Source organism: Schistocerca cancellata, chromosome 4 (assembly GCF_023864275.1).
Source record: "Schistocerca cancellata isolate TAMUIC-IGC-003103 chromosome 4, iqSchCanc2.1, whole genome shotgun sequence".
NCBI lineage: Eukaryota > Metazoa > Arthropoda > Insecta > Orthoptera > Acrididae > Schistocerca > Schistocerca cancellata.
In genome coordinates this window covers 43,091,116-43,113,393 of record NC_064629.1, presented here as the reverse complement: position 1 = coordinate 43,113,393, position 22,278 = coordinate 43,091,116, and the positions used below count along the sequence as shown (strand labels likewise).

The 22,278-nt window shown below is 41.9% G+C and overlaps 1 protein-coding gene across 1 annotated transcript in view; it reads right to left on the bottom strand.

The window, feature by feature from the left end:
- LOC126183265 (structural maintenance of chromosomes protein 4-like) overlaps window positions 1-22,278 on the bottom strand; it is a 251,337-nt gene that overhangs the window by 80,946 nt on the left and 148,113 nt on the right. The window contains exons 14-15 of the mRNA XM_049925088.1: window positions 11,167-11,293; window positions 1,918-2,107 (exon numbers count right to left, since the gene is read on the bottom strand). Of these exons, the coding sequence (XP_049781045.1) occupies window positions 1,918-2,107; window positions 11,167-11,293 (317 nt within the window). The remainder of the gene's footprint in view (window positions 1-1,917; window positions 2,108-11,166; window positions 11,294-22,278) is intronic.

The following is a 22,278-nucleotide window of genomic DNA, read 5'->3' as shown; positions in this document are numbered from 1 at the left end:
TGCCAGGAACCAGGTTTCCTGAAGGGCAATGCAGAAAGCAGGTGTAAAGCTTCACAGCTGCCATAGCTCAGCCAGGCGGTGGAAAAAACTGCCTCAATTCCACTGGATGATTACGTGATCATGAGACTGGAAAGACGTGAAACATTCTGTGAGGCAGTTTCCGCCTCAGGGTCACCTGTTGCCAACGACATATTGCCTTCGCAGTCTATATCCATTGTGTCTGAGGGTCTTGCAAGATCTAGGTTCTTAGCAGACAGCAGAATCTCCACCGCATCCTCAGACACAGAGCTTGTAGGTAGTGGTGGTGTGGGTGCCACCACTATTACCTTCGTCTTAAGGGTCTTCTTTTCGGATTTCTCTCACTGTTCCTTGGGTTTCCCTGGCTGGGAGGACTTCACTGACTAAATCTCTGGGGTTGAGGACGAGCATGAATCCCTACGACCAGCTGCTTTTGAGCTCTTCACAACCACTGGCAGGTGTCTCCTTTCCCACTAGCAGAAACGTGGAAGGGAGTGACCCATGGGACCCCTTCCTAGCGAGAGAAGCCAAAGAAGACTTACGCTTATCTGGCTTAGAAGTGGGGTAGACATCCCAGATGGTTTGGGGGAAAGGGGGGGGGGTATTGCTGCTCTGAAGTAAGTGGTGTGGGAGCAACACGGAGGGAATGCCCCCCCCCCCCCCCCCCCCTCCATCAAGGGGGTAGGTGTAGTCTTCCAACTGAGAGGTTGCAGGGGATGGCAGAGCTGATGGGGTCAGAACTGTTGTAGCAGCAGTGCAAGACGACGTCTTATGTACAGGATGCAGGCATTCAAATTTTCTCTTAGCCTCATTGTAGGTCAGTTGGTTCAGGGTCTTTTACTCCATTATTTTCCTTTCTTTTTGGAGAATCCTGCAGTCTGGAGAGCAAGGCGAATGGTATTCTCCGCAGTTGACACAGATGGGAGGTGGGACACATTGTGTACTGGGGTGTAATGGGCATCCGCCTTGTGATGCATGTGACACTGGGGGACGACATATGGCCAAACTTCCAGCACTTAAGGCACTGCATCAGGGGAGGGATATAGGGCTTTACATCACAGCTGTACACCATCACCTTGACCTTCTCGGGATCCCTCGGACCCCGGTGGACACGCTGGATGGAATGTACACCTCGCTGCTCTAAATTGGCAAGCAGCTCATCGGCGGACTGTAAAAGAAGGTCTCTGTTAAATATGATACCCTGGACCATATTTAAGCTCTTACAGGGCATGATGGTTACAGAAACATCTGCTTGTCACAAGTGACTAACTCCCGTGACTGGGCAGAGGATGCTGTTTTGATCAAGACTGACCTCAGATCTCATTGTGGACAAGCCCTCCACCTTCTTGAACTTTTTCTCTAAATGCTCAACAAAAAAACTGAGGCTTCATCGTCATGAAAGATGCCCCATCAGCTCTTGAACATACAAGGTAGCAGGGTGAATAAGATCTGCTGCCATCGTTAGCCTGACATTCCTTCCATGGTGTGACCAGGGAAGGGAACAATTTGGGGTCGTACTTCTGTGCATTGAATTGAGCTCATGATCGCTTAGAGTTTGCTCGTGTTTCACCACCAGCGAGAGATGATGGACTATGCTTTATCGTGTGTCATCTGCCCTCATGCCACCCACTCTGACCATGGGCCCTCCACAAGGGCGCCACCGAACTGCAGCAGAGGCCACCTGGCAGGATGGCCATTGCCAGGAGTCTCGATGCCCCAGGGGGACCAGATGCACTGATATTTACTTAGAATAACTGTAATTAAAGTAAATAAAGTTTATCCATATTGATTTTAGTTTGGGACGTGTGACACATTTGTTCCCAAATAAAAGAAAAACTTTTCATAGTTTCATAAATTGATTTTGATGTTATCTAACACACAATGTTTACTGCCACTTACCTTTCAGCAGTTTTAAGTAGTCCATTTGTTTTCCCTATATCCTGGCGTTTTTTCGTTAGTTTCTTTTTACTTTCATCAAGCTGTTTGCGGGCTGTGTCAACTTTTTTACCAACTTCACCTTCTATTTGTAGATTAATAGATTCCACTTTCACATTTACTTTCTGTGCTTTTTCTAAGGCATCATCATAAGCTGCAAAAATATGCAACAATAGAAGAGACACCACTTTTGTAAACTACTTAGATAGCCGAGCCTCTTAATAACCCAACCAAGACCAAGGAAGGCCGTATAGTGAAAAAATTCGTGTAGTCACAAATTTTTGTGCTGTGGAAAGAGGGAGTGCCATGAACAACATATTAAAAATCCTGACTGACAGGGTGGAACTGTAGTGGTGGGGTATATTTAACAGTACTTTTTTACGTTTTTTTTTAATAACTCAAACTGTGACTTCTAGCAAACATTTTTCCCATACAAAATTAAACGAAATCGAATTTATTGCAAAAAGTCTCTATTCATTTTTTTCTCTAGGGCTAATAGTTTCCTTGTAGCAGGAGACAAAAATGGTGAAGTTATTAAAAATTTTTCAGTGGTATGAAATTAGCGTTTATCATTACACGAAGTGGTTTAAGAACAAATGTTAAATTTGTGTACCACATCTAAGTGCAGCAGAATCATATTAAGAGAGAAATTTATGTTCTGTGGTGCGACAGGCTGGAACGGTTATGGGAGGGGAGGTGGGGCATATCTTAAGCACAAGGGAAGTTACGTCACTATTGTTGTGTAGCATACTGTACTTCATAGGTCTGCAAACTGAAGAGTGAGCAGGTGAGATCCCACTCTTTCTACCCCACTAATTGCACCAACATGCCCAGAAGGGTTTATTTTTCGCAAAATGTGTTAACACTACATGGAATACAGGTAGGTATTGCTAGTAATACTAACATAAGAAATGCGTATGGACAGAATCTGCGTAACTCTGCACACTGCAGTACATTGCTAGAGGGCAAATTGATTCTCAGCAGTCCTATATGGAAGCTGTAGCAGTCTTTCGTGAAAGGCAATTTTAAAAGCACTGCTCAGTTTTCAGTTTGCAGACAGACAATACCTCTCTGGTATTTTGTCCAGTTCTCTTATGTGAGGAGAAAACAGCTTCACTGGCTTATTTTTATACAGATGAGCCATTTTCAATTCATTAATTAAACAACGGACTCTCCATGTAGGAATATCAACAATGCAAGGAGACAGATTGCTAATTATCGTAACTGCAAACTACAGCAGCTCAGGAGGAGTTGGCAGTCTTATGTATGTGAGGTGTGCTTGCTTGTGTGAATGAATGGTATGCGCGCGCGTGTGTGTGTGTGTGTGTGTGTGTGTGTGTGTTAAGTGTCTTAATTGTGCCTGTCTGCAACTTCACATGTCATTTTTACAATAAGCAGTAATCTATCTTTTCATATAACTCATTAATTAAGTGTTTATTTGCAGTTGTTACATGAGCTTTCATGTAAAATATGTAAAAATGGCTGAGAAGTTCTTCATTTGTTAAGTGTGATGTCAGCAACCTATGTAGTGTGTTGGTGAGAAAGGGACTAGATCAATAAATGTGGCACTTTGCTGCTGTCCATTATCGACAGTGTTGTAAAGCCATGTAACCTATTGTCACTTGGTGGTGAAGTAATGAAAGAGCACAAAATAAATATTTTGCAGGCTGTATAATATCCCAGCCATTAATAATGGAGATATGGAAATCAGCATTGACAAATGCATTCTGGCAGCATGATACACTTGAGACAGGTTCTTCAGTGTGGTAGGCAGTTAACAGTTCCAGCAGTTGGATGTTTTTACATAATAACTCGTCTGACAACTCCAAATACATACCCGATAAACTACTAATAAATTCACATACAAACAGGAGGTCAGTGAAGTTATTTTGTCTCCTCACATAAGGGAACTGGACAAAAAATTTAGCAAAGACACAGTGTTTGTAAACTGAAAAGCAAGCAGCACTCATGGCGAGGGAATTTGATTTTCCCAGAAGAATGATACAGCTGCCATCCTGTCTAGAGCATAGAACAGTATGCAGAGATTCACACAGATTCTGTCCATGTGCATTTCTTAATAACTCTTATCTGTATTCCACATAATGTTATAGCACACTTTGTGAAACTGGTCGGTCTTCCGTTTGCAGACCTAGGAGGATGGAAATGCATGACCACAATCCAGTGTCTTCCATTATCTCACAATCATACACTCCACCCTCACATCCTCCACCTATTACACCCAGGAACACCATTTATCCCTTGGTAAAACTCTACTGCATTTATATGGGATACATACATTTAACATTTTTTCTTAACCCACTTCACTTAATGATAAACATTAATTTTATATCAAGGAAACTATTTTTAATACCTACCGGGATAACCATGGGTGTTGGATGATTAACGACAAGGGTGGGTAAGCCAGCTGGCCTGGATGTGGCTTTTAGGCTATTTCCCCACTGACTAGGTGAATACTGGGCTGGTACTCGAGTCCTGCCTCAGTTACATGATTCTCAAACATTTATAAAACTTCTACATGAGTAAATCTACACAGGCTGTTGGGGTACATATAGGGGGTGGGGGTTGTGCCATGTGGTGACAGGAAGAGCATTCACCCACCCCATGAAGTGATTGTGCTGATCCCACAGAAGTGCGGGACAAAGGCACTAAAAAAAGAAAGGAGAAACACTATTTTTAATAATCAGAGACTTTTCTGGCCCATGCAATATGGTCACTATTAGCATTAGAGAAAAAATGAATAGAACCTTCTTTGAAGGAAATTTAACGCAGTTTTATTTTATACTAGGAGACGTTCTTCAGAACCAGTGTTTTTTGAGTTTCTTGAATAACATAAAAAGTTACCTTTAACCCCTCCCTCCCATTTACACCCCATCAGTGGGTATTTTTAGTAAGTTATTCATAGCACTGGCACATCCCACCACTGTACGCAAAATTTTTGACTACACAAATTTTTCCCTAATTTTCCTTCATTGACTAAACTATAATAATTTAGTTTCTATATTCAAATGGAGTACAAAAATAAAAAAAAATATTTTTATTTAGTTTCTGCACATTATATGAAGCAAAACATTAAAAATTATTGGTATATTTGTAAATGATGTTTTCTACAGCACTCTTAGCGAAAAGACAGGAACATTACTTCAGCTGGAACATCATCCCGAAGAATAGAAGATCTTCATAACTAAATACAATTTCTTTATGGAAATGCTAAGCAAATTAAATACAAAATGTTGAAGCTGAAATAATAATCATACTAATACCAACTTGCATAACCAATCAAATGAGGTAATCATTATGAGGGGATACTAAAACAGTGTTTATAATTGAACACAAAATGCCTTACTGAAATGTTTTAGAGTGTTACATAGAAATAGCATTTTGATAAGCATGCAATACATTGATGCCTAGATACTTTCAACAACCCAAAATACTACAAAAAACTGGAAGCTGGAGACTTTAAGCAAATTTACAGTGCTATGATAAAACTGAAATATGTAATTATAAAATTCTTTACGATTAAATGAGACCACTCATTGGAAAGCAAAATTATTAAGCCGTCGACTGAACACCCCTCCGAAAGAGATTCCATCACCCACGCAACCTATACAACAGCCTAGTCCATCTGTATACCACTGCAGCTGCCAACCTGTTGGATCATACGCATGTGAAACCCCCAGATGCAAGGCCTGCTGAATCTATCTAGCCAGCACGGTTCTGCCCCATCAGACGCCTGCGCCATCAGAGGAAGGGTCACCTGTGTTAGTAGCTGTGTCACACACAAACTCTGCTGCAATAACTGCACACCTTTTCATGTCAGTATGGCACCCAAAAAGATGTCCACTGTAATAAATGGCCACTGCCAAACTGTGGCCAAAAGCAAAGTTGAACAACCAGTGGCATAACTTACTTGAATTCAATGGCTGCTTCACACACTTTGCCATCTGGATCCTTCCCTCCACCAACATCTATTCTGAATTATGAAGATGAGAATTATCCTTGCACCACATCCTTCACTACTTCCTGGCTTCAATCTTTATTAACTTCCTGTCCCCACACCATCTACTTCGACATCTACATCTACACCGATACTCTGCAAATCACATTTAAGTGCCTGGCAGGGGGTTCATCGAACCACCTTCACTATTCTCTATTATTCCAATCTCTTATACCGCACGGAAAGAATGAACACCTATATCTTTCCGTAAAAGCTCTGATTTCCCTTATTTTACCGTGGTGATCGTTTCGCCCTATGTAGGTCAGTGTCAACAAAATATTTTCGCATTCGGAGGAGAAAGTTGGTGATTGGAATTTAGTGAGAAGATTGCGTCGCAACGAAAAATGCCTTTCTTTTAATGATTTCCAGCCCAAACCCTGTATCTTTTCTCTCTCGCATATTTCGCGATAATACAAAACGTACTGCCTTTCTTTGAACTTTTTCGATTTACTCCGTCAGTTCTACCTGGGAAGGATCCCACACCGCGCAGCAGTATTCTAAAAGAGGATGGACAAGTGTAGGGAGGGCAGTCTCCTTACTAGGTCTGTTACATTTTCTAAGTGTCCTGCCAATAAAACGCAGCCTTTGGTTAGCCTTTTCCCCCACAACATTTTCTATGTATTCTTTCCAATTTAAGTTGCTCGTAATTGTAATACCTAGGTATTTAGTTGAATTTACAGCTTTTAGATTAGACTGATTTATCGTGTAACCAAAGTTTAACGAGTTCCTTTTAGCACTCATGTGGATGACCTCACACTTTCCGTTATTCAGGGTCAACAACTGCCACTTTTCGCATCATTCAGATATTTTTTCTAAATCTTTTTGCAGTTTGTTTTGATCTTCTGATTACTTTATTAGTCGATAAATGACAGCGTCCTCTGCAAACAACCGAAGACGGCTGCTCAGATTGTCTCCCAAAACTTTTATATAAATAAGGAACAGCGGAGGGCCTACAACACTACCTTGAGGAATGCCTGAAATCACTTCTGTTTTACTCGATGACTTTCTGTCAATTACTACGAACTGTGACCTCTCTGACAGGAAATCGCAAATTCAGTCACATAACTGAGACGATATTCCGTAAGCACGCAATTTGACTACGAGTCGCTTGTGTGGTACAGTGTCAAAAGCCTTCCGGAAATCCAGGAATACGGAATCGATCTGAAATCCCTTGTCAATAGCACTCAGCACTTCACGTGAATAAAGAGCTAGTTATGTTTCACAGCAGCGATGTTTGCTAAACCGATGTTGACTGTGGGTCAATAGACCGTTTCCTTCGAGGTAATTCATAATGTTCGAACACGATATGTTTTCTAAAATCCTGCTGCATATCGACGTTAACAATATGGGCCTGTAATTTAGTGGATTACTCCTACTACCTTTCTTGAATATTGGTGTGACCTGTGCAACTTGTCTTTGGCTATGGATTTTTCGTCGAGTGAACAGTTGTATATGATAAGTAGGAAGCACAGTCTGGACCAAAAGACTTGCTTTTATTAAGTGATTTAAGTTGCTTCACTACTCTGAGGATATTTACTTCTATGTTACTCATGTTGGCAGCTGTTTTTGATTCGAATTCTGGAATATTTACTTTGTCTTCTTTTGTGAAGGCATTTTGGAAGGCTGTGTTTAGTAACTCTGCTTTGGCAGCACTGTCCTCGGTAGTATCTCCATTGCTACTGCGCAGAGAAGGCACTGATTGTTTCTTGCCGCTAACATACTTCACGTATGACCAGAATCTCTTTGGATTTTCTGCCAGGTTTTGAGACAAAGTTTCATTGTGGAAACTGTTACAGGCGTCTCACATTGAACTGCGCGCCAAGTTTCGGGCTTCTGTAAAGGATAGCCAATCTTGAGGATTTTGCTTCTGTTTTAATTTGGCAAGTTTGTTTTGTTGTTTTTCGTTGTTTTTGCAACAGTGTTCTAAACCGTTTGGTGTACCAAGGAGGATAAGCTCAGTCGTTTTTTAGTTTATTTGGTATAAACCTCTCAATTACTGCCGATACTATTTCTTTGAATTGAAGCCACACCTGGTCTACACTTATATTATTAATATGGAATGGGTGGAGATTGTCTCTTAGGAAGGCGTCAAGTGAATTTTTATCTCCTTTTTTGAATAGGTATATTTTTCGCTTATCTTTCGAGGATTTGGGGATTACAATATTCAATCTCCCTACGACAAACCTGTGTTCACTAATCCTTGAATCGGTTTTGGTGCTCGTTATTAACTCAGGATTATTTGTTGCTAAGAGGTCAAGTGTGTTTTCACAACTGTTTGCTATTCGCATGGTCTCATGAACTAACTGCTGGAAATAATTTTCAGAGAATGCGTTTAGCACAGTTTCGGATGATATTTTATGTGTACCTCTGGAATTAAACATATATTTTCGCCAACATATCGAGGGTAAATTAAAGTAACCATTAACTATTATCGTACAAGTCGGGTACTTTTTTGAAATAAAACTCAAGTTTTCTTTGAACCTTTCAGCAACTGTATCATCTGAAATGGGAGGTAGGTAAAAGGATCCAATTATTATTTTATTCCGGTTGCCAACAATAACCTCTGCCCAGACAAACTCACAGGAAATATCTACTACAATTTCGCGACAAGTTAAACGACTTCTAACAGCAACAAACACGCAGCCGCCAACCATGTTTAGCCTATCTTTTCGGAAAACCCGTTAGGTTCTTCGCCACCCGACAGTTTCCTCACTTCCTGTACCAGCAGCCCTCCCAGTTCATATCTCCTTACCGCCTTAAACATGCGCCGCTTCCCCCAGCTCCGACATCTGCCCACATGCCTACACCATGCACCTGTCACTCCTCCCTCTCTTATTTCTACCCAACAAACCAACTGCCTCCTGCCAAGCTGCTAGCTACCCACACACAAGCCCTCTTCCTGACTCCCACCTCCCCCTAATTCACCTGCTAAACAGTAATCCTGACAATGTGCGTCCAGCTAGCACTATGCAGGGGCAAGTGCACATGCAAATTTTCTTTCCTTTTTGTGTGTCGCTGTCAATGACCCAAAGCTGCTGCTTTTCGATGATTAGGCTCCTTTCTCCTAACGTATTTATATACTACAAAAACTTTCCTACTTTAATGATAAAATTCATCCTTCTACACTCCTGGAAATTGAAATAAGAACACCGTGAATTCATTGTCCCAGGAAGGGGAAACTTTATTGACACATTCCTGGGGTCAGATACATCACATGATCACACTGACAGAACCACAGGCACATAGACACAGGCAACAGAGCATGCACAATGTCGGCACTAGTACAGTGTATATCCACCTTTCGCAGCAATGCAGGCTGCTATTCTCCCATGGAGACGATCGTAGAGATGCTGGATGTAGTCCTGTGGAACGGCTTGCCATGCCATTTCCACCTGGCGCCTCAGTTGGATCAGCATTCGTGCTGGACGTGCAGACTGCGTGAGACGACGCTTCATCCAGTCCAAAACATGCTCAATGGGGGACAGATCCGGAGATCTTGCTGGCCAGGGTAGTTGACTTACACCTTCTAGAGCACGTTGGGTGGCACGGGATACATGCGGACGTGCATTGTCCTGTTGGAACAGCAAGTTCCCTTGCCGGTCTAGGAATGGTAGAACGATGGGTTCGATGACGGTTTGGATGTACCGTGCACTATTCAGTGTCCCCTCGACGATCACCAGTGGTGTACGGCCAGTGTGGAGATCGCTCCCCACACCATGATGCCGGGTGTTGGCCCTGTGTGCCTCGGTCGTATGCAGTCCTGATTGTGGCGCTCACCTGCACGGCGCCAAACACGCATACGACCATCATTGGCACCAAGGCAGAAGCGACTCTCATCGCTGAAGACGACACGTCTCCATTCGTCCCTCCATTCACACCTGTCGGGACACCACTGGAGGCGGGCTGCACGATGTTGGGGTGTGAGCGGAAGACGGCCTAACTGTGTGCGGGACCGTAGCCCAGCTTCATGGAGACGGTTGCGAATGGTCCTCGCCGATACCCCAGGAGCAACAGTGTCCCTAATTTGCTGGGAAGTGGCGGTGCGGTCCCCTACGGCACTGCGTAGGATCCTACGGTCTTGGCGTGCATCCGTGCGTCGCTGCGGTCCGGTCCCAGGTCGACGGGCACGTGCACCTTCCGCCGACCACTGGCGACAACATCGATGTACTGTGGAGACCTCACGCCCCACGTGTTGAGCAATTCGGCGGTACGTCCACCCGGCCTCCCGCATGCCCACTATACGCCCTCGCTCAAAGTCCGTCAACTGCACGTACGGTTCACGTCCACGCTGTCGCGGCATGCTACCAGTGTTAAAGACTGCGATGGAGCTCCGTATGCCACGGCAAACTGGCTGACACTGACGGCGGCGGTGCACAAATGCTGCGCAGCTAGCGCCATTCGACGGCCAACACCGCGGTTCCTGGTGTGTCCGCTGTGCCGTGCATGTGATCATTGCTTGTACAGTCCTCTCACAGTGTCCGGAGCAAGTATGGTGGGTCTGACACACCGGTGTCAATGTGTTCTTTTTTCCATTTCCAGGAGTGTATTTGAAAAAATGTTACTGGATACACAAACTAAGGAAGGAAGGAAAAATGGATCAACCTAGTGCCAAGCTGTTTGCTTTTTAAAATCTACATAGATTAGTGCAGTAAAATTTATGACATGCTTAGTAACACAACTAGATTATGCCAATCTTGAGTATATACAATTTTTTGTGATGTTTCTCAGGATTATACACAGGTTATTGTGTTATACCAAACTAATTCAACAAAAAACTTATTAAAACACTTGGAGCCTCAAATCCAATATGCACAACACCAAATACAAATTATGTGAAAAGCATCTCCACATCTGGTCTCCTGTGTTCACGAAACTGGCAGAAATGGTATGCCTCGATTTTTTTGGCCCCAGCTGAATAACTTACTACATATGAGCATAACATCTTAATTACATAGTCGGTCCCAGTTAGGATCCACCACAAACATCTTTTCAATGAACAAGTTCGAAAGCATCCGTAACCGATACTACACGTAACGCAAAAAAATTAAATTTTCTGTAAAATGATCAAATTATTTGACAATACAAAGGTTATCCAATTAAACAATTTCTTTCACTCAGTATACTGAGCGTTTAGTGAGTGTGTGTAGTGTGATTTGCTCATAACTGTAAACCTAAAAAGGTAACAGTTTGTTAGATACCTTCTTTTGTTTCCTGTAGTCTTGCAGTCAGAGCTTTGACCTTTGATAGTTCAGGGAGAACTTGCTTCACTTTTTGTTCTTGTTTCTTTACCTGAGTCTCAAGGGTAGGCATTTCATCCACCAATGTCTGGAGAAAAAAAATTCTTGTGTACACAAATGATGACACTATTACAAATATGTTCTTACAGAATTTAAGCACATGATGAAATTTTTAATATGCAAACATCCCATTTGTAAGGTTATGATAATAGCGATAATTTTTTTCTTCACTTCTAGGTATTAGCAGGATTTTATATCTACATTCAACACGGTACTTATGGCTGCAACATTATGATATGTACTGCAGGTACAGAGGGAAGATAACCAAAATAAATTAACTACAACTCGCAAACTAATATTACATACATTTATGGCTTACAATGTTGCCTAAGGACAGTACCAATTTTTTTACTGAATATCACTTCCTCAATAGATTAAAATATGGAAATGCCTGGTTGCACGACCAACCACCAGATGATATTCCCCCTTGTTCCATGTAGCCTGCAGTAAGCTTGGTGTAACTGATGCCATAGCCAACCTTAAGTGATCTTTCAGGTGCTGATCACTTTTGGTCTTTTTCCACATAACACCACGAGAAAAAATTTTAATGCAGTAATTCGCTGACGAGACTGAAATATGACAGAGCTTCATCTACCTGGAAGATAGTTTTATGTGGTGGTTGTGGGGAAGACATACTGTTCCAAGCCTACCCAAGCACAAAATTCCAGTTACTGTCACAGTTTTAAGAAGAAGAAGAAGAATCCACATGCGAGACGTGGATTTTCACTGTCCACATTCTATCCCACTAATATGAGACACAGCTTCATCAGAGAAAAAACAGTTTGAGGAAATCATATGACATATCAATCCTTTGCAGCATTTCTAATGTGATGTTCATACATACAACTTTGTCATTAGGTTTTGCTGCACAAAACATTTGAACCTTCTATGCTCTTAGACTGAGCTTTTAGTACAACTCATCTGTCACTCTTGAACATGAACTAACTGCAAGCTAGCAGTATGAACAGGTTTATACAGGCTCCACTGAAATGCCTCTCTAACGTGACTGAAATTTTCTTCGGAGATCTGTGGCTTTTCAGAAGATTTTACATGTAACAGACTACCTGTTGTTCAATGTTTATTGTTCCAGAATCTTGAACACTTCTTCCTCCTATGCAGCTGACATTCCCATCGGGTTCTAAAACATCGAGAAGATGTAACCGATTGCAAATGTGCTAGTCGCAAAACACACTGAACTTGCTCTTTTAGTGTTGCCATTTTAACTGTGGGTTTAAAAAATGGAAATTATATAACCTTGTCAACCACAGAAACCAAAGCTCCCAGAAATTCTCTTTTTGGAGATGTAACTTGACCACATACAGAAATTAGTTTGAGAGAGAGTTAACTTTTATTTTGGATACCTTTCAACCACACACTTTTACTGCAGTTACCTGAAAGAACTCTAGAATTCACATATTTAACTCTTAAGTGCTAAATTACAAATAAAAACAGAATGAACAGAATATAAATATTTAAGAATGGTGATTGCAATCAAAGTTACAGAACCTCAACCAAAACAATGGTTTTAGATATTTTTTGTTTCAAACTACTTCCTCAAAAGCTAAGTCATCCATACAGTTTTATGCACTGTTCAGCAATCAGAACATACTGAGATGCCGGCGACACTGAAAATTACACACACTTTAACTGTTTTACCATTCTCTCACAACAGATTCATTTGTTTCATAGTTTGTATCAGTGGCGTTATTTGTGGGTCAACTGAGATGTGTATGAACACAGTAGATTTTGATAGCTATCATTTCAATGGACACTGATGTAAGTTATAAACAACGAACACCTTAATGGGAGCAATTTGATTTTTGGTACTAACACTTAACACAGGGTTTTCAGTTCCGGCTACCAATTGTGTCAGACCAAAATATTTGATGATTTACTTTATATGCTGCTTTAAGGGCGGAAGACTAAGCACAGAGTGAACAATATGGAACGTAACACTACAGTGTTATAATTACTCACCAATAAATTTAAGTCAGCCGAACAATGCACCTTAAATAGAAAATCAATCTAGTGAAATTTCAGCCTGCGGACAAGGATAAAGAACAAGAAAACTGATGAAAAATTAGTGTGTCCGCTCTCATGTTTCAATGACAAAAACTGTTTCACTTAGTACTGCAAAAGTCTTGTCTCCAGTGGGCACAAATTTATGGTTGGTACACTCAAATGTCAGATGGACCTTACAATCACAATAAAACAAGAGCTCTGTCTTTTGCGGCAATTTAACAACAAACTAATTTTCCACTGATAATTATGCAAAAAATACAACCATACTGTCACGTAGAGGAAGGTGTAAGTAGATTAATGACGAACACAAATTTCACTCAACGAAGGTTAATTCAGCACTTGCACATACAAGAGCGCATAGCGAACTGCCTCCGGCCAGAACACATACCGTATACATACAGCTACAGAACATTCCAGTACAATGATTCTTGCCATTTGTGGATATTTCTAGAATGTACTCTAAAGAATACAGAAATTAAAATTGTACAGTTCAGGTGAGTTTTGAACTCACCACCTTCGATGCAATAGTTTAGTATCATATCCACTACACCACAGTGCTATTCAGCTTCTTCTGTGACATTGCTCCCTCCTTAAGAGAACAGCATCTTCTTGTTACGTCGTCCTCGTCCGGGAACGAGTCATTGGTCCTGCATACTCCGACTCCCGATGACTGATGTTCGCCCTGACGGTGATCATCTTAGAACTTCCCTTGCCGCTACGTTCTTTGTTGCCTTTTCGCTTGTTGCCTGTCGCTGGAGCTTCGAATTTACCCTGGGTTGCAGGATCCTTGTAGGGCTTCATTTGAAGGATGTGGACTGTATCTCTGATCCTTTGTTGTCTTGTGTCGGAGTCGAAAACTTCAACTTCATAACTAACATCAGACAACTGTCTTACAACCTTATAACGTCCAAAGCAGCGCCTGAGGAGCTACTCAGAAAGACCAACCTTCCGAACAGGAGTGAAGATCCAGATAAGGTCACCAGGCTAGTAGACAACAGGGCGGTGGCTCACATCATAACTTCGACCATAGTTTTCTTGAGCCTGCAGCTTGCGAAGTCTAGCTAACTGCTGAGCTTCCTCAGCTCTGGTTAACACCTGGCCAATGCATTCGTCGTCCACATCATCAGGATGTAACAGAAACACAGTGTCCATTGTCGTTGTCGCTTCATACCCATGCACCAGAAAAAAAATGGCAAAAATCCTGTGGTGTCTTGTTTGGCGGTGTTGTAGGCAAACGTCACGAAAGGTAGCACCTCATCCCAGTTGCTCTGCTCAACAATGACGAACATTGATAACATGTTGGCCACGGTCTTATTAAGGCATTCAGTAAGCCCGTTAGTTTGCGGATGGTAGGCAGTCGTCATGCGATGAGTAATGTTGCACCGACGGTTTATCTCTGTCACAAGATTTGACTGAAAAACTTTTCCTTGATCTGTAATTAGAGACTATGGGGCACTGTGTTTTAATACAATGTCTTCCACGATGAATTTTACTATCTTGAATGCTTCGGCTGTTTGCACAGCTTTTGTAAAGGCATAGCATGTCAGATAATCAGTGCAAACAATACTCCATCTATTACCACTAGCAGACTCCAGGAAATCGTCCGAGGAGGTCAATCCCAACACACTGGAAAGGCGTTTCGGCTGGTGGAATTGGTATGAGTCAGCCAGGTGGTTTCTGAGGAACTGTCTTTCTTCTCTGGCACACTCGACAGTGCGACAAAGTGACGGACACTCCTAAATAAACCTGGCCAGAAAAGTCTCTTGCAGATTCTATCGAACGTCTTAATAAATCCTAAATGTCTGGCCTCAGGTGCGTCACGGAATTTCTGTAGAACATCTAAGTGCACGTGTTTATGAATCACCGGTAGCCACCTCTTTCCAAACGCATCATAGTTTTTCTTGCAAAGCAATCCATTGTCCTTTCACATCCTCTGACCAACTTAAGGCAAGCATAATTTGAGATTTCTTTGGTCCTCCTCCTGCTCAGTGGAGAGATCCTGGAGTGCAGCGAGACGGTCACTATCTTCATCAAAGTCTTGATGGTCTTGCACAGGGTTTCTTGAGAGACAGTCGGCATCTTGGTGTTTTCTTCCACTTTTGTACACTATGGTAATGTCGTCTTTTTGTGTGTTCATCAAATGTCTCTGAGAACACTATAATGTCATCTTAATAACGAAGACACATTGTCCATTTCAGGTGCCTTAGCATATTATCGATCACTCATTCAAAAGTTGCTGGTGCATTACCAAACAGCTTTACCTTAAATGCATACAGGCCCTCAGGGGCGAACGATGCAGTTTTCTCACGATCAGCCTTATCTACTTTGATTTGCCAGAAACCTGAGTACATGCCCATGGTTGAGAAAAACTTAGCCCCTTCAGACAATCTAGTGTATCATTAATTCGTGGAAGAGGGTAAACATCCTTTTTAGTTATCTTATTAAGCTTCCTGTAATCAACACAATAGCGCCAATTGATATCATCCTTCCTGACGAGAACCACTGGTGATGACCATGGGCTCTGCAAAGGCTGAATGATGACGTTCTTCATCATTTTCTCTACCTTGTCGCGAATTATTCGACGTTCTGTGCTGACACACGGTATGCTCTCTGGCTTATTGGTTGATGGTCTCCAGTGCTAATCTGGTGCTTTACCATCGATTTGTCTAATTTGCTCATCACCTGTGGATTGAAGCATTCAGATAACTCTTGAAGAATGGGAAGTAGCTTCTTCTGTTGTTCCTTAGTGAGATTTGGTGATAGTCGAGCTAGAAGATTTTGACTCGTAGTGGTAGCACTGATTTCGCCCACAGATTCTGCATGGCAGGTTTCTATGAGGCTCAGCTGTTCTGCAATTAACGGCTCAGTGTTTGCTATGCACATACGTCTTGGAACAATCTGCGGTTCTCAGAGACAGTTAACTATCCACAATTCACCAAATCCGTTCTTGAACGAGACGACAGAGGCTGGGATGACCAAGTTATTCTCCAGTGGTATGTTTCTCCTCCATTCCACTACAAGATCCATGGGTTGAGGCATGGCGCGACACCTTTCCAGCGCTGACTGCAGGAATGATCACTTCATCCAGCACACAGTCTCCACACACTGGGATGCGCGTCTTCCTGTCCACAGTATCTCATCTCATTTAACATAATCTTCGAGCGACCGCAACCTATAATTGCCTGAGAAGCTTTCAAAAAGTCCCATCCAAGAATGACGTCATGACTACACACTTGTAAGACGATGAATTCCAAGGGCTGTGTATGGCCACTTATACCCAGACGAATGGTACATCTTCCTGTACGTTTTACATATTTCCCATTAGCCCCAGAGATGTTTTGCTGTCGACGAATACGGCTTTCTGCAACTGGCGACAGCACTTCTCCGAAATGACTGAATATGATGTTCCAGAGTCCACAAGAGCTTGGACTGGTTGGCCATCCATGAGGATATCGACGTAGTTGCCTATCATTTTTGTAGTGATCGACGGCAGAGGATTTTTCTCTTTGGCGGGCTCACCTCCAAGGTAGGTCGCACCCTTTAGTTTTCGAGGTTGCAGCAGCTAGATGATCGGCTGGAGCTTCTTAACAGCAATGGAGACCTAGATCGGCGTGTTGGGGAGCGTCCTCTCCAATGGCTAGCTTGTGGCGATGGTGACCTACGTCGTCCTGCACCCACATCGTCTTGTTCATCTTCGTCATCCCAGAGTTGACGTCGGCTTAAGATCGGTCTGCATCATGAAATATGCACCGCCTTGATCGACAATAGCGCACCATGTGTCCCCCAGACATTAGTCTTCCTTGGCACCCAAACAGTTGCCTCATGCGGCAATGCAGGAACTTAACTTCAACTGGGTCTAGATTTTTTCTACCATTTTAAAAGGAAATGAAGGACAAGAGATTGGGTTCAATGTCTGTTCCACCTCCTCCCTTATGACCTCTTGAAGCGTCTCAGTTTTTTGCTCGCTGTGCAGTCCAAATGCCTTCTTAACTTCCTCTCTCACTATCTGACGAAGAACACTTGTGAAATCAGTTGCTTCGTCCATCACAGACATCGATACAACGTTTGGAATCTGTTCAAACTTCTTGCATGTAATTCTTTTGTGATGCTTTGTCTCTATATACTGGCACCATTTTATGGAGACGTCTGCTATCGAAACCTCCTTCAGGAGTAGGGCTTGATACATGCCCTCAACAACACCCTTCATGAGATGTCCAATCTTACCTTCCTACTCCATTCTAGGATCCACTATTTTACACAGCTCTAAGACATCTTGAATGTACGATGCTGTTGTTTCTTCTGGACAGTGTGTCCTGCACTTTAATTTCAGCCTTGCACTTCTGTCGTTGTGTGTCGCCAAAATACTCGCGCATTTCCACCTGGAATACTTGCAAGCTTGTGAACTTCTCCTTGTTGTTCACATACCAATGCTTTGCAGTGCCCTCCAAGTAGAAAAATACGTTAGCCAAACACATGGCATCATCCTATTTGTTAAATTTGGCTATACACTCATACCTTCAGCCACTTGTTTGGATCTTGGCCATCATTACCTGAGAACCCGGAAGGATGTCTCATGTGGTGGCACACAGTTGCTGTCATCGTGACATCCTCCTCTTGTGTCTCCGATAGATTGCGATCTGTTGAATATGGATCGAACTCTGGTTTCTCGCCACATAAACTGTGGCTCTGTTGTGCCCTGATGTCGCCCATCACGTGCAGTATCACAAGTTCCAATACCGAGCATCTCCACCAGAATAATGTCACACAGAGGAAGGTGTAAGTAGATGAATGACGAACACTAACTTCACTTAACGAAGGTTTATTCAGCACTTGCACACACAAGGGAGCGGAGCGAACTGCTTCTGGCTGGAACACATACCGTATATACAGGGTGGTCCATTGATTGTGACCGGGCCATATATCTCATGAAATAAGCGTCAAATGAAGGAACTACAAAGAATGAAACTTGTCTAGCTTGAAGGGGGAAAACAGATGGTGTTATGGTTGACCCTAGATGGCACTGCCATAGGTCAAACGTTTTTTTAAATAGGAACCCCCATTTTTAATTACATATTCATGTAGTAGGTAAAGAAATATAAATGTTTTAGTTGGACCACTTTTTTTCTTTGTGATAGATGGCGCTGTAATAGTCACAAACGTATACGTCTGTGGTATCTTGTAACATTCCGCCAGTGCAGACGGTATTTGCTTCGTGATACATTGCCTGTGTTAAAATGGGCCGTTTTCCAATTGCGGAAAAGGCCGATATGGTGTTGATGTATGGTTATTGTGATCAAAATGCCCAATGGGCGTGAGCTATGTATACTGCTCGGTATCCTGGACGACATCATCCAAGTGTCCGGACCATTCGCCGGGTAGTTACGATATTGAAGGAAACAGGAAGTGTTCAGCCACACGTGAAACGTCAACCACGACCTGCAAAAAATGATGATGCCCAAGTAGGTGTTTTAGCTACTGCCGCGGCTAATCCGCATATCAGTAGCAGACAAATTGCACGAGAATCGGGAATCTCAAAAACGTCGGTGTTGAGAATGCTACATCAACATCAACTGCACCCGTACCATGTTTCTATGCACCAGGAATTTCGTGGCAACGACTTTGAACGTAGTGTACAGTTCTGCCACTGGGCACAAGAAAAATTACGGGATGATGACAGATTTTTTTGCACGTGTTCTATTTAGCGATAAAGCGTCATTAACCAACAGCAGTAACGTAAAACGGCATAATATGCACTATTGGGTGATGGAAAATCCACGATGGCTGCGACAAGTGGAACATCAGCGACCGTGGCGGGTTAATATATGGTACGGCATTATGAGAGGAAGGATAACTGGCCCCCATTTTATCGACGGGAATCTAAATGGTGCCATGTATGCTGATTTCTTATGTAACGTTCTACAAATGTTACTACAAGATGTTTCACTGCATGACAGAATGGCAATGGACTTCCAACATGATGGATGTCTGGCACATAGCTCGCGTGCGGTTGAAGTGGTATTGAATAGTATATTTCTTGACAGGTGGATTAGTCGAAGCACCATACCATGGCCCACACATTCGCCAGATCTGAAGTCCCAGGATTTCATTCTGTGGGGAAAGTTGTAGGATATTTGCTATCGTGATTCACCGACAACGCCTGACAACATGCGTCAGCGCATTGTCAACACATGTGAGAACATTACGGAAGGCGAACTACTCGCTGTTGAGAGGAATGTTGTTACACGTATTGCCAAATGAATTGAAGTTGACGGACTTCATTCTGAGCATTTATTGCATTAATGTGGTATTTAGAGGTAATCATGATGTAACAGCATGCGTTCTCAGAAATTATAAGTTCACAAACGTACATGTATCACACTGGAACAACTAATATAAAATTTTCAAATGTACCTATGTTCTGTATTTTAATTTAAAAAACCTACCGGTTACCACCTGTTCGTCTAAAGTTGTGAGCCATATGTTTGTGACTATTCAGCGCAATCTATCACAAAGTGAAAAAAGTGGTCCAACTAAAACATTAATATTTCTTTACGTATTACACCAATACGTAATAAAAAATGGGGGTTCCTATTTTTTAAAAACGCAGTTGATATCCATTTGGCCTATGGCAGCGTCATCTAGCGGGCCAACCATAGCGCCATCTGGTTTCCCCCTTCAAGCTAGACAAGTTTCATTCTTTGTAGTTTTTTTGTTTGACGCTTTTTTCCTGAGATATTTGGCCCGGTCACGATCAATGGACCACCCCGTATACAGCTACAGAACATTCCAGTACAATGACTCTTGCCATTTATGGATACTTCTAGAATGTACTCGAACCGAATATAGAAATTAAAATTGTACCGTCCACGTGAGTTTTGAACTCACGACCTACGACGCAACAGTTTAGTATCATATCCACTACACCACGATGCTACTCAGCTTCTTCTGTGACAGTATTATCAGCATGCAATGTGAATTTGGAACAGCTCACATAATATTGTAAGCTGCACTAACATTATGAACAATTATTCTTCAAGTTTTAACACTTTGTCTTATGTTTCAGTGGGTAGCATTATTCGAATCTAATTAGGTATTATTGACTGTAGACATCTAGATGGTCTGATAGCCTTTGTTGTATTTACATTTTGGAAGATCTGTTAGGTATTGCACTTTCACGTTAAAGTTTTTAGTAACTACGGTTGTCCAGCGATTCTAAAAAAAGTTTCCCGTGTTTTCCAGGTTAACTTTTGTATTTTTCCAGAGTCACATTGTGCTTCATCTGTAACAATTTGTCAGAGATTTTATGACAATCTACAAATCTGTCGACAGGAACTTAATGGTGGCTACACTCCAAGTTAAAAAAATTGGCTCATTTTAACCATGAAATAAAACACACCAGGACCTGACAACAGAATGAAGTGTCTACCAGGTGTACCAGTATGAAATGAGCATTAAGATGCAAATGTGTCGATAGGGAACACTTGTTGTTAACGAGCCTTAATTTTTTTTTTTTTTTGGTTGGTATGACATCTGTCATATGTAGTATACATCAAGTCATGGAACAAACAACATCGTATGTTTTCATCATGTTAACTATGTCGAATTTTGTACCAGAAAGTGATGATTTGCAGAAAGCGTTAATTTTTTGCTTGCATTTGAAAAAAAGTGCTGCAGAGTCGCATTGAATTCTTGTCGAGGCATATGGTGATCATGCTCTATTAGAAGCAACATGCAAAAGACGGTTTCAACAGATCAGAAATAATGATTTTGATGTAAGAAATGAAGAACTTGAAAGACCACCAAAAAAGTTCGAAGACGCCGAATTGCAAGCAATATTGGATGAAGATAATACTTTGAGTCAGAAGCAAATGACAGCAATGCTAAATGTTGCATAACAAACAATTTCTGACCGTTTGAAAGCTATGGGAAAGATCCAAAAGTGTGGAAAATGGGTGCCACATGGATTTAATCGAAGACAGACGGAAAACCGAAAAACCATTTGTCAAATTTTGCTTCAAAGACATGAAAAAGAATTAATTTTGTATCGAATTGCTACTGGCGATGAAAAATGGATTTATTTTAAGAATCCTAAACGGGAAAAATCATGGGTTAATTCGGGACAACCATCAACATCGACTGCAAAACCAAATCAATTCAGCAAGAAGACAATGCTCTGTGTTTGGTGGGATCAGAAAGGTCTGGTGTATCATGAGCTTCTAAAACTGGGTGAAACTGTGAATACTAATTGCTGCAGACACCAAATGATCAATTTGAGCTATACATTGATCGAAAAAAGACCAGAATGGGCCAGAAGACATGGCAAAGTAATTTTTTTACACGACAATGCACCTGCACACAAAGCAGAACTGGTTCAGGATGCAATCAAAACACTTGGCTGGGAACTGCTACCCCACCCGCCGTATTCACCCGACTTGGCCCCTTTCGACTACCATTTGTTTTCATCAATGGGACATGGATTCGCTGAGGAAGACTTCGATTCCTACGAAGAAGTCGAAAATTGGGTGTCTGATTGGTTTGCTTCAAAAGACAAACATTCCTATTGGCGTGGTGTCCACAAACTGCCAGAAAGGTGGTCAAAATGTATAGAAAGAAATAGTCAGTACTTTGAATAAAATGTTTTTACTTTTCAATTCAAAATTAGTATTTCATTTACACACACACACACACACACACACACACACACACACACACACACACACACACACAAACCCTCTCATTTCATTCCGGTACACCTGGTAAAATAATATGAACAAAAAAAATTACAGAACTAGAATGAATCTAGGTTGTGAAGGAAGGAAAAAAAAAGCATTTCCATTAATAACAATCAGCCGTTGGAAGTACACATCGACATAAGAACAAAAAACCATTATCTACATCAACAAAGAACAACACTTTTGCGAAGACATATAAGAATAAGATTCAAATAAAATTTGAACAAAAAGTTTTGGGAGGAATACTAATAGACTAGTT